Consider the following 13,558-nt stretch of genomic DNA (forward strand, 5'->3'; position numbering starts at 1 on the left):
GCATTTCCTCCCCTTTGGCACCCAAGTCCATCTCCTCATATATCCTACATCATCAGATTTTGCTCTCTAGTGGGATCTTTGCCATCAACAAACAAATATGCCCTTAGTTCTTCTATCTTAACACACACACACACACACACAACATACTTCTTGATTCCAGTTGCCCTGCCACTGCCATTCCTTTCTTTGGTTCCCTTTACATCAAAACTGAAATTTTCTGTACTCCGTTTCCAGTTCCTCTCCATTCTCTGTCTTACATCCACTTCATTCAGAATTTTACAGCTACTATTCTATTCGTTCTTGTGAAGTTGATGGTGACTTTCATGTTGCTATATCGAGTAGTCAGTTACCATCTGAACTCCCAGCATCTTTTGATGCAATTGATTACTTCCTCCTTGATAGCTTTCCTTCACTTGGTTTTAAGGACATCACTTTTTAAGTTTTCCTTCTGTGTCATTGGTTGCTTCTTCACAGTCTTATTTGCTGGTTCTTCTTCTTCTTTCTGACCTCTGAATGTTAGAATGCCCCCATATCTCAGTCTTAAGTCCTCTGCTGTTCTTTCTCTACCCTGAGCCCCAGGCTATCATATCAGGTATCAAGGTTTTAAATGCCATCTGTTAGTTGATAATTCTCAAATTTATATATCCCAACCCAGACTTCTATGAACTCCAGGCTATATATCCAGTTGGTGACTTGACATTTTCATTTATTGTCTAATAGACATGTCAAGCTTAATATATCCAAAACTGAACCTACTGATCTTCCCCCTGAAAATATTCTGCAGTCAGAACATTTCTCAGCTGTGTTAATGGCAACTCCGTATTTCCCGTCGGTAGTTACTTAGGCCAAAAACCTTGGAATTATCCTTGACTCCGCTCTGCTCTCTCACACCCTACATTGAGTCTGTGTAATTAGACATAATTAGAAAAATAAAAATCCACACACCCACCACTTCTCACCACCTCCTTGTCATCCTCTCCTGTCTGGATTACTACTGTAACCTCCATACTTCTATCCTTGGCCCTTGACAATGTAAACAGAGCAATTAGGATGATCCTTTTACTTTATTTCATTTTATTTTTATTTTAGAGACAGCGTGCAAGCAGGGTTTCGAAAGGGGCAGAGGCAGAAAGAGACTCTTAGGCAGGCTCCATGCTGAGCATGGAGCTCCCAACTCTGGGCTTGATCCCACGACCCTGGGATTATGACCTGAACTGAAATCAAGAGACGCTCAACCAACTGAGCCACCCAGGTGCCCTAGGAAGATCCTTTTAAAATGCAAGTGAATCATGGTACCTATTAGCTTCTCATTTCACTACATTGGACAAAATACTTAATTTCTCTGTGCCTTAATTGCTTCATCTGTAAAAAGGGAGTAAATAATACCTCCCTCAAGAGATTGTGGGATTCAGTGAGATCATACATATGAAGCACTTACTTAACATTAACCTGAGACACTAATGTTTACCTGCTGTTCTTAGTATTTTTATTTCCAGTGCACCCTGCAAATCAGGAGCCTACTTTTGTCTCCTCATCATTCCTTCAGGGCTTGAGGTGGGAGGGTTCTGTAGGATTGTTTGGATCTGAGTGCCTAGCTCATTGCTGTCAAGTGCAGTCCTCACTCTGTTAGTACCAGAGAATAGTATGTCCAGAAACACCATTCATTTAACCAAAGGAAATTCCATTCCTAACTTTTCTGTTTTTATAAGCAATGTGGTGCTTCATTTCTGCACTAAATGGAATTACTTTGTCAGTGAAAGTGTTCTTTTTGTCAGCACTAAAGTTTCTGTCTTTTGAAGCATTTGTTCCCTGAAGGATAATCAAAGGAGGCATCTTCCCACGTAACTTTTTGATTGAGCCTTTTATCTGATGTCTTATCCAGACCGCTTTTTGGTTTTTTATTACATTTGTGACATCATATATTCAGGGGTGTTTTTTCTCCTTTCATGCAAGCCTTACCTTTCTGGAACTGTCAGTTCCTGGAAGACACTTATAATACTTGATGTTCCCACTCCTGTTTTCTGTCATGCCTTGCTGGTTTTTACAGTGAACTGAAAAGGGAAGGGAAGATTCAACCATAAGATTTGCTAATGGTAATAAAATACAAACAGCATGTTATAATGAGACAGTGCTGGGTAGGGCCCTCTGAGCCTCACTGTGCCACTGACTAGCTATATACCCCCTGGGCTTTCAGTGAACCTCCTGCTTGAATTCTAGCAGAGGAGGCTCCTAAAAGAGAGGAGAGTCAGTTTCTGAGTCAGAGGATATGAAGAATATAACAAAAGTTTCTTGGGGAACTAACCCACTAACTGGAAGAGGGACTGGGGCAAATCAGACTTGTTCTGGTTCAGTAAAGCAGCCAGGGCACAGACCCTAAGCCTGAGTAGCTTATGCCTGAGTTTGTGGGACACAGTTCCATGAATAGAGGAAGAAGGAAAGACACCTGGGAATCTGGTAAAAAACAAAAACAAAAGCGAACAAACAAAGAAAAAGCCTCATCCTATTGGCTTGAGCCCCTGTGCTAGATATAGTGGGTGCTTGCAGGCATGCACAGTGGAAGTCAGCATTAACATGCTACACACAGCTCCAGGGACTTAAACACTTCCTACATCAGAAATCTGGAACAGTAATACAATGTTATAGTCAGTTATATCTCACTAAAATGGGGGTGGGAGGGACATGGTGCAGGAAGCTGGAACAATCTATGGACTGTGGTGTTAGGGTAGAACAAACAGGATTCTTACATGCAGATACTTCAGGGAGCAGCTAGGCCCGACGGCTCCTGCCCACCTATCCCGTGACCTGGGACCATTTGAGGGTATGAAAGAGGCAATGGTAGCTTTTGAAACAGTCCTGGTAGACGCAGTATTGTTATCTGGCACCCACTGTATCTTCCATTGTGATGCATCTCTGAGGAAATACCTTATCCAAAAGTCTGATATTTCTGTTTTAATTTTTTTAATGTTTATTTTTGAAAGAGAAAAAGAGAGAGAGAGAGTGCATGAGCAGGAGAGGGGCAGAGGGAGAGAGAGAGAATCCCAAGCAAATTCCTCGCCACCAGCACAGAGCCCAACTTGACTTGAGGCTCAAACCCAGGAACCGTGAGACCATGATCTGAGCTGAAATCAAGAGTCAGACACTTAACTGACTGAGCCACCCAAGCACCCCTGATATCTCTGTTTTAATTTAGGCTTCTTAGGACTGTAGCAGAAACCCCAAAGAATGAAGCAGGTTTTAGACATTGCAGAGAAGAGGCAAAAAGTACATTGATTCTCTGAATTTCAGAAGGAATGCTGCTACTTTTAGAAGTGGATCAGTCCTCACCAAGTAAAAATCCTTTAGGTCTGTGAGCTTTAGGATTCACCATTTAGAAGATTTCTTTGTGTTCTGAGGGGCTACTCAGTGACTCTCTTCCTAAGAACCATCTGTAGTTTCTTGCCATACTTTGTCAAGTTCAGCAATTACCTAACTTTGGCTACTGGAGACCTTCTTTACTTTTGATTGACACTAATAGCTCCCAGGTTTTGTTTTGTTTTGTTTTGTTTTGTTTTGTTTTGTTTTGTTTTGTTTTGCTATTGCAGTGTTGAAACAAACATCTTTATATTTAAAGACTGTGTACATGTGTGTGTGTTAACAGTAGATTTTTAGCAATAAGTTACTGACTTAATTTGTTCAATTTTATTCTTGAAATATAACATACACAGAGAAAAGTGCACAAATCATAACTCTATAAATGATCACAAAATGAACGTAGCTTCATAGTTGCTACTCATAATATCAAGACAGAAAATTCCCAGCACCCTGGAAGCCTCTTTCATCTCCCTCCCTCCCTCCCTCCCTCCCTCCTCCCCAGAGTGAACAGTATCCTGATTCCTAACATCATGAAATTGTTTCTGCCTTTTTACAAACTTTAAAATACAGTAAAACCTTGGATTGCGAGTAACTTGTTCTGCAAGTGTTCCACAAGATGAGCAAACATTTCTAATAAATTTTAATTTGATAAACGAGCGATGTCTTGCAAACATCACATGATCACAACTGAGCCAGTGGTTCTTCTCTCTCTCTCACTGTCACTGTGGGATTGTGGGTGATCATCTCCCATGCTCAGATACTCAGTCTCAGGCTGCAGAGTTTGGCAGAAATCAGTGATGTTTCAAAACATTGGAAGGTGCCCACAACTGGCACTAGTGTATTTTTTGCCACTTCAAAGCACCTGTGGATAGTCCTTTGCTTTTCCAGACAAGAGTAGGCTTAGGAATGCTTTGGCTTCATTCTAAGTCAGGCTGCCTGCAGATCTAGACCCTTTCCAGTTACATTGAATACAGTCCATGACAAGAGCTTGGTACTGTACTGTAGTCAACATCTGTGCGAGCATATACAATGGCCCCCGTGCAGAAAAAGATTCCATTGAACCAAGAGACAGCAGTGATTCCATTAGTGATAGTGAAAGTCGTCCTACACAATAACCCCCCCTCTCCCTTGTCTCCCTCACACCAGCCACGAAGGTTTTCAAAGGTAAGTGCAGGTTAATTTGTTTATTTTTCCTTATATTTTGTATTTTCTTTATTATTTTGTATTATATTACCGTATTGTAATCATTTTTATATGAATATTTTGGGGTTGTAGAACAAATCATATGAGTTTCCATTATTTCTTATGGGGAAATTTGCTTTGATATACAAGCACTTTGGATTACAAGCATGTTTCCGGAATGAATTATGCTCACAAACCAAGGTTTTACTGTACTTTAAATGGAGATATGTATATCATTTTTAGGCATCTGGCTTTTATCCCCCTTGTCATTATGTGTTGGGAATCATTGATGTTATTGTCATAGCAATAGTTAATTTTTCTTAATTGCTACTCAGTGTATCATTATATGCTACATTTATTTATTTATTTATTTATTCATTCTAATTGCATTGCTTGCAATGCAATTGTCATATACTTTGTCATAAACCAAGTATTTGTATACAGGGGACTGTTTCTGCGTTCTTCATTCCGTTCCATTAATATATTTGTCTGTACTTGTACCAAAGCCTGCCTTTAACTTAATTATATATAGAGAGAGAATAGAATATATATAATAATTATAGCTGTATATGTGTGTATGTTAGCTGTATAATTGGCTTATTTATAGCTGTATAATATAGCATCTTAATAACTAGAATAAGTCCCCTACTTTGTTCTTTTCAAGATTACTTTGATTATTTTTGGCCCTATGCATTTCCTTAGAACTTTTATAATCAGAAATTACCCCTGCCCCCTCCACCCAAAATAATATGCTAGAATTTTAGTCGGAATTCCTTTGTTGAGGAGAATGAACATCTTTACTATATTGAATTTTCCAGTCCCTGAGAATGCTATTTCTATTTATTTGGTTATTAATTTCTCTCAATAATGTTTTATAGCTTTCTGTGTAAAGATCTTATACATCTTTTTTTTAGATTTATTCTTAGGTATTTAGGGAGTTTTTTGATGTTGTTGTAAATGATACTTTTTTATTTTTATTTTTAAATGTTTATTTATTTTTAATTTTTTTTAATGTCTATTTTTGAGAGACAAAGAGCACAAGCGGGGAAGGGGCAGAGAGAGAGAGAGAGAGAGAGACACAGAATCCAAAGCAGGCTCTAGGCTCTGAGCATCAGCACAGAACCTACACAGAGCTCGAACCCATGAACCGTGAGATCATGACCTGAGCCGAAGGTGGACACTCAACGGACAGAGCCACCCAGGCGCCCCTTTAATGTTTATTTTTGAGAGAGACAGAGACAGAGTACTAGTGGGGGAGGGGCAGAGAGAGAGGGAGACACAGAATCCAAAGCAGGCTCCAGGCTCTGAGCTGTCAGCACAGAGCCCAGTGTGGGGCTCAAACCCATGAACCATGAGATCATGACCTGAGCTGAAGTTAGACGCCTAATTGACTGAGCCACCCAGGAGCCCTGGTATTGTCTTTTTTAAAAATTATTTCCATAAATGTAATTTTATATATTGATAAGAGTAAGTTTTCAATTGAGATTTTTGAGGTTAAAAGTGTGTATGATTTCAGAATCATCTAATATTCAAAATATTATGAGGGTATAGGGTACATTAAGAAAAGCAAATTTGGCATAAATCTAGAGTTTGTAAGGGTGGAGATTTCAAAAGGAAATCAGGAGGAGCCTGTTCTTAAGTTGTGTGAATTCTGTGTTGGTTGCTTGAGAGAGATGGCCCAGGGCTTGCTTTCTCTCTCAGCTAAAATGATTGGAGCTTGGAATGTTGGGTGCTTGTTCAGATACTCTGACCCTCCCTCTCTCAGCCAGCACTCAGGCAAAATGTAGAACAGGTGGGGCCAGAGTAAATGGGAATTTCAGTTAGTCCTTCAATGCTAGCTGTTTTTGAACTGACAGGCTTCCTCCCATTCTAAAACTGACCAGGACTGAAGCAGTAAATTCATCCACCATCAAGCGCTGCCAGCATCCTGAAGTGAGGATGACAGTATGTGTTTCCTTAAACTCACACTTGGCTTTGTTTTTCCAGGTCTATAAAGGAGAATTTCAGCTACCTGAATTTCTTAAAGAAAAACCTCAGGTACTGTATCTGCTTCCTCTTCTTAATGTGATAGATGAGCTCTTGTGTTGAAGTGATCTTTTTAAAGAGTGCTGTGCTGGTCATAAAAAGATTGGCCTCTGATAATTGTTGGTTTTAACAGTCTTACTTTTTAACACAGTCAGATAGCTCAGTGTCTTCCAAAATTAGGGAAATGCTTTATTAATAACTAAAATCCAAATGCTTGAGGTCACTTACAAGCTATATAGTATTCCACATATAAGGAGCCTGCCTTGGTGAATCTGCTCCAGCCTTCTGATATCTAACTTGAAATAAAAATCTACTCTGTTCTTATATACATCCATGCCTTTTAACTTGTCTTATTGAAGATTTGTGAATTTGTTATATATACATCCATCAGCCCTCAACTACAAAGCCCCCAAGTTGGGAAAGGATGGTGAGAATTTGAAGATTCTAACTTTTCCTTTTTAAAAGATTAATAAAACAGATCTAGAGTTATCCTTGTAATGTCATGCCCTCACCTACTTGGGTTTCAGTATCATGTCTTGAGTTGAAGAGAAACAGGCATGGTTGCAGCTGACACAATGTACCTGAAGTAACCCAGAGTATCCTGCATCTGAACATCATCTGCCTTCCTATATCATGGTGGGGGAAAAATTGTTGACTCCCTCATGAGCCCAGCAGAAGACTTCCCTTTCTAGCCTAGTGATAATATGTGTTGCCTCCAGGCTTCTGCTCTCAGTAATTAGCTTGGAATTAGGAAATGAAGACTCAGCACTGAACTTAGTTTCTAATATCTTTCCAGATATGGGTTGATGAGGGAAACATACCACCTCACAGACTGTGAAGTCGTGTCGCCCAGAGCAAGCCTGGAGTGAATGGGCTGGGCTCTCTAAGAAAACTGTCTTAGACAAGAAAGAAATCCTCGTCTAATAACAGTCAGCCATGAATAGTTGATACCTTTTACTTGAGAATTTCAAACTACTTTCAAGGCATGTTCTTATTAGCATCTATTTAGTTTTAATCCACCCATGCATTCATTTTATTTATTCAACAGATGTTTACTAAATTTCTGTTATGGGGAGAAGTTGGAAAAGTCCTCAAGAGTCAGAGGAAAAAAAAATTTTTCTCAAGGAACTTCTGATCTCCCCAAAAGACTGTGACCAACTTTTGCAGACAAGGGAGAACAGGGCCCTGAGCCTGGGCTGGGCATGATGTCCCAGAAACCTGGATGGATTCATGAATAGGTCATCACTCACTTGCAGGCTGTGGCATTTAGAGCCAGAGAATAATCCAAGAGGCAAGTCTTAAAAGAATGTCAAATCCAAAGACTGTTTTGCATAAAAAGTTTGAAGGAGTCAAGAAAGGGAATTTGAGGTTAAAAGGGATACCTCTGCTTCACAGCATACTCAAAAATCATTTCCAGACAGATTATAGACCTATATGTGAAAGGCCAAAAGTAAGGTTTTAGGAGACAATAAAGGAGAACATCTTCATGACCTTAAGAGGGAAGGATTTCTTAAATCATAGAAAACACTAATCATTAATTTTAAAATGGATAACTTGGACTCCATTAAAATTGATTATATTTACTTATTATTAAAAAGCATCATAAAAAGAGCAAAAAAGTATGCCTTAAGTGGGATAAAATAATTGAAGCAAAGGACTCCTCTGTAGAATACGGAGGGTTCCTACAAATCAGTTGAAAAAAAAAAACTGCACAAAAGGCTTACAGGCACTTCACGCACCTTTTTCTGGTTAGTTTAATGCATCACACACACATACTTAGAAAAAGGGCTGTAAAAGACTTTGACTTAACTAATCATAAATGAGAAAACTGAAACCCACAGAACCCTCAGGTTTGCTATTCAGCTAAAAAGGCTCACAGAACTCTGCAAAGCACTGTATTTGCAAATATAGTTTGATTTTAAAGGATACAAATCAGGATCAGCCAAATGAAGAGACATGTAAGACAAGACCTGGGAGGGTCTCAAACACAGAGCTCCGCCCATTCGCCGTGGAGTCTGGATACTTCTCCTTCCCAACAGCATGTACATGTGTTCACCAAACAGGAAGCTCCACTGGTCTTTAGCATCCAGAGTTTTTATTGATATCTCATTACATAGATGTGGTTGATTGAATCATTGGTCATGTGATTGAATTCAATCCCAGTCAATGTCCGCTACCCAGAGGTTGGGCTGGCTCAGAGTCCCAGCTCTCTGGTGAAAGGTTTGGTCTTTCTGTGACCAGCTTCCATCCTGAGTTATGTCGTCTCTTAGCATAACTCAAGTATGATCCAAGGAGCTCCTGAATTAACAAAGACATTCCTGTTACCTGGGAAAATCCAAGAATTTAGCCTCCCTACCAGCAACCAGGGACAAAGGCCAGTCAAATTCTTTATTATACAACAGTTGCAGACTAAGTTCTTCTGCAGAAAATCTGTGATCAGAGCCTGCAAACTACACCTGATATTTCAATGGGAGCAGTCACTTTTCATGCTGACCAACTTCAAGGACTTTAAAACATCTTTTGCTTCCTTTGACAGACTGAGGAAGTGGAGTAGCAGAGCCAGGAATCTCTTACATATATGAGGTGAGGGTTGGGGGACATTCCTGGGTCTTTGGGTTTCCCTGCTTAAGCTCTCTTAGGAGGAGGTGTGGCTGGGGTGGGTGGAGAGCACAGCTCTGGAGTCAGTCGGCCTGGGTTGGAATCTTGGTTCTGTGGCATTGAGTAAATTGCTTCTCTGTGTCTTACCTTCCTCATCTGTAAAATGAGGACGAATAAATAAGATTATTAATACATAAGAGAGTAGTAGTAAGAATTAACCACAATAATGTCTACAAAAAGCTTGGCACCTAGTAAGCGCTCAAATAGTGTTAGCCATTATTTTTAATAAAAGGAGGGGTTTAAGATGATAAAAATAACATTTTCTTTTAATATGAAAGGGATCAGGAGACCATTAACCCCAATCACCTATTTGCAGATAAGGAAACTGATCCTAGAGAGAGAGCAGGTTGTTTGTCAAAGTCACATCACAGGAAGGTGAAAGCCAAGGCTTCTTCCACCACCCTGTGGTGCTTTCATTTGGAACGTGAAAAACTTTTTTGAAAATGTGATTTTTTTCTTACAGTCTTGTTGTTTTATTTTTATTTATATAATAACAGTGGATTGAGTGCATACTCTATACCAGGCATAAAGTATCAAGCATTTTATATATGTAATATAGAAATGACATATTATATGACATATACTATATAATTTATATAATATGATGCATTCTTTTAGGTTTCAAACCACTCTGGCAAGTAGGTGGTATTATTCCTGTTGTACTGATGAGATAATTGAGATTGAATAATTTGAATAAGAGATTTTTATGACTTGCCAGGTGTTAGTGGATAATAGACAAAAAGCACATGAACACTGCTAAGCCATGTCAAAATCATGGATGGCAGCGAGCTAGTAATATTAATGAGTTTCAGGATTTATGAATGCCTTTTTGCTAAGGAGCAAATGCTAAATGTTAGACATATACTCTATGGACTTGTATAACTGCAGTTATCAAGCCTTGGATAATTTTGTTGATCCAAGATACTTTAAAATCTATAAATTCCCTCCCTGAAATACACACACAGGGATTCGTTTACTGACCAGCTGTTTTACAAGACAGAATACAATGTCTGTTGACTTCAGCCTTCGAGTTGCCTCCACAGCATCATTTCATCCTTGCATTGCTCAGTGTGGCCTGTAGGTGCCCATATACAATGAGAGAAGGACTCAGAAGAAACGAGGAAGACAAAGCATCTCAGAACAGACAATAGTCTTTCTTCTTGTCTTTTGAAACCTTTTGGCATTTGAATATGACAGTCACTGTGTTCTTTAAATCTTCCTTTAAAGAACGTTGGTCTCCACTTTTTTAAAACAAAGAGCCAGCATGTTGGACCCCTGAACATGCATCCCTACCAGTGCCCCCGCAGTAGCTTCAACTGCAGATGACAGTTGCAGTCACTTAGAAATGGGCAGGAGCAGCCCTTGCTTTGGCTGCCGTCTGCTTGTTTCGCGTACCCAAGCTACTGGCAGGCATCTAAAAGCATCGCAGACTGAGGGAGAGTGTGCCTCTTTGGTCGTCCTTCTGAGGCAGCTGTTCTTGTAGTTATCTGTCCTCCTCCCTGTCTACCTGGCTTACACCAGGACCACAACTGGGAAGGAGGCAGTATGGTGCAGGGGAGACAAAGCGTGACTCCACACCTATAACCAGATTCTATTTGTTTGCCCTAGGGGAGACTGCTGCCTTTTCAACAGAAGGGAATTTTCTAGGACTGGCCGTCCCCTGCTGAGATCAGTGGAGCGTATGTACCATGGCCCACATCTCCTGTTCACTTGCCAGGCTGTCCCCACTGAGAGGGTGGGAAGTCGGTATACATTTGGGCCTTCCTGAGTGATCTGCTCCCTGAGTACAGTGCTCTTGATCCTAATTACGTGCACAACCCTGTGGATACGAAGTCCAGAGGGAACATGTGCTTTCTGTTAAAACTGCTCTGGTCCTCGTCTTTTCTTACCAGATTCCAAACTTTTGTTTCAAGGGGAGGGTTTTAAAATGGGATTCTATAAGCAAAAATTGGGCAGTTTCATCTTGGAATAGGTTGTCTGTACATGTTCTAATGTTTTGTAGAACACTTCCTGTTTAAATGTATTGATGTGGATAATATTAAATATCTTAATTATTTAAATAATTCATTGTATTGTTTTTGAGAAGTTGAGGAATTACCGTATACATTTACAACTTAATGACTTTTGTATTTTATTTTTCAAAATAAAAGCTTTAAATGTGTGAAGCATTCTGGTGGTTTACATGTTTTCATTACTGTGATTTCAGAGAAGCAGGAAGCCCTTATCAGAGAAGCCAACGTTTCTTCAGTTGGCTGTATTGTAGATAATCCCTCCTATGCATCAAAACTTTTTTCAATGAAGTTTTTAATTTTAATTCCAGTAGAGTTAACATACAGTGTTATATTAGTTTCAGGTGTATAATACAGTGATTTGACAATTCTGTATGTTACTCAGTGCTCATTAGTGTATTCTTACCTATTTCACCCATCCCCCCACCCACATCCCCTTTGGTAACCATCAGTTTGTTGTCTATAGTTAGGAGTCTGTTTCTCGGTTTGTCTCTCTCTCTCTCTTTTTTTCCTTTGCTTATTTGTTTCTTAAATTCCACATATGAGTGAAATCACATGGTATTTGTCTTTTTATGACTCAGTTACTCTCCAGCTCCATCCTTGTTGCAAATGGCAGATCATTCTTCTATATTTCTGAAAAATATTCCAATGTGTGTGTGTGTGTACCTGTGTGTGTATGTGGATACCACATCTCTATCCATTCATTAATTGATGAACACTTGGGCTGTTTCCATAATTTGGCTGTAGTAAGTAATGCTGCAATAAATTCTGCAGAGGCTGCAATAGTTTGCATTCTTACCAACAGTGCAAGAGGTTTCCCCTTTCTCCACATCCTCACCAACACCTGTTGTTTCTTGTGTTGTTAGTGTTAGCCATTCTGACAGATAGATGTGAGGTGAAATCTCATTACAGTTTTGATTTGCATTTCCCTGATAATGAGTGATATTGACCATCTTTTCATGTATCTGTTGGCCATCTGAATGTCTTCTTTGGAGAAATATCTGTTCATGTCTTCTGCCCGTTTTTAATTGGATTATTTGTTTTTTGGGTGTTGAGTTGTATCAGTTCTTTATATATTTTGGATACTACACCTTTATCAGACATGTCATTTGCAAATGCCTTCTCCCATTCAGTAGGTTGTCTTTTAGTTTTGTTGATCGTTTCCTTCACTGTGCAGATGCTTTTTATTTTGATGAAGAAGTCCCAATAGTTTATTTTTGCTTTTATTTTCCTTACCTCAGGAGACATATGTAGAAAAATGTTGCTATGACTCATGTCAGAGAAATCACTGCCTGTGTTCTCGTCTAGGAGTTTTATGGTTTCAGGTCTCACATTTAGGTCTTTAAAGCAGTTTGAGTTTATTTTTGTGTATGGTGTGAGGTGACCCAGTTTCATTCTTTTGCATGTGGCTGTCCAGTTTTCCCATCACCATTTGTTGAACGAGACTTTTTCCTATTGCATATTCTTTCTTCCTTTGTTGAAGATTAATTGACATGTATCATAACATCTTTTTTTATTAAAAAAATTTTTTTAATATTTATTTATTTTTGAGAGAGAGACAGACTGTGAGCAGGGGAGGAGCAGAGAGGGAGACACAGAATCCGAAGCAGGCTCCAGGCCCTGAGCTGTCAGCACAGAGCCCGATGCAGGGCTCGAACTCACGAACCATGAGATCATGACCTGAGCCGAAGTCAGATGCTCAACTGACTGAGCCACCCAGGTGCCCCGACATGTATCATAACGTCTTAATGAAGATTTTGCTGTAATTGATTTCATAAAGACCTGCTATCATTTGTCCTAGAGTCCTGTTCTATTTCTATGCCTATATGCTGTATTTAAGGACAGAGAAGTTACTGTTACCAGCTGTTTTCTAGAAGCCAGTGTTATACAATACAGAATGACCAGATAATAATAGTAATCTCTATTTATTGAGTGTCTTCTATGTGTGAGGCACTGAACAAGGTGTTTTATGTGTTTTCTTATCCCTCGCCTGAAAATCTGCATCCTCTGGTCTTATCTATCAGTAAATAATATTTTCTACCTAGTCACTCAAGCCAGAGACCTAAGAGTCTTTTCCTTCCTTTTGTCCCCCCACATATAAGATCTTTGATTCTACCTTCAGAATATTTCTTGAATCCATCTACTTTCCTTCAGCTCCACTGCTCCCATCCTAATGTCAGACAGCACCACCTGTCACTTAGACTGTTGCAATAGAGAGCCTCCTAAACAATATCCCCATTCCTACGTTGCCCCCCTCAAATGCTGTTTAGCACATGGCAGAGTAATGATTTGACAATATACATATAGATAGGACCCTCCCCACTTACCCTCTC

At 39.5% G+C, this 13,558-nt stretch overlaps 1 protein-coding gene across 3 annotated transcripts in view; it reads left to right on the forward strand.

The window, feature by feature from the left end:
• The window catches only part of TPST1 (tyrosylprotein sulfotransferase 1), a 163,796-nt gene extending 152,412 nt beyond the window's left edge, over positions 1 to 11,384 (forward strand). For all 3 annotated transcript variants that reach the window (XM_027041842.2, XM_053213465.1, XM_027041843.2), the window contains 3 exons: positions 6,520 to 6,570; positions 9,095 to 9,141; positions 10,825 to 11,384. In XM_027041842.2, coding sequence (XP_026897643.1) covers positions 6,520 to 6,570; positions 9,095 to 9,112 — 69 coding nt within the window. In that variant the 3' untranslated portion in view covers positions 9,113 to 9,141; positions 10,825 to 11,384. The remainder of the gene's footprint in view (positions 1 to 6,519; positions 6,571 to 9,094; positions 9,142 to 10,824) is intronic.
• The last annotated feature ends 2,174 nt before the right edge of the window (positions 11,385 to 13,558 follow it).

Source organism: Acinonyx jubatus, chromosome E3, assembly GCF_027475565.1.
Source record: "Acinonyx jubatus isolate Ajub_Pintada_27869175 chromosome E3, VMU_Ajub_asm_v1.0, whole genome shotgun sequence".
Taxonomy (NCBI): Eukaryota; Metazoa; Chordata; class Mammalia; order Carnivora; family Felidae; genus Acinonyx; species Acinonyx jubatus.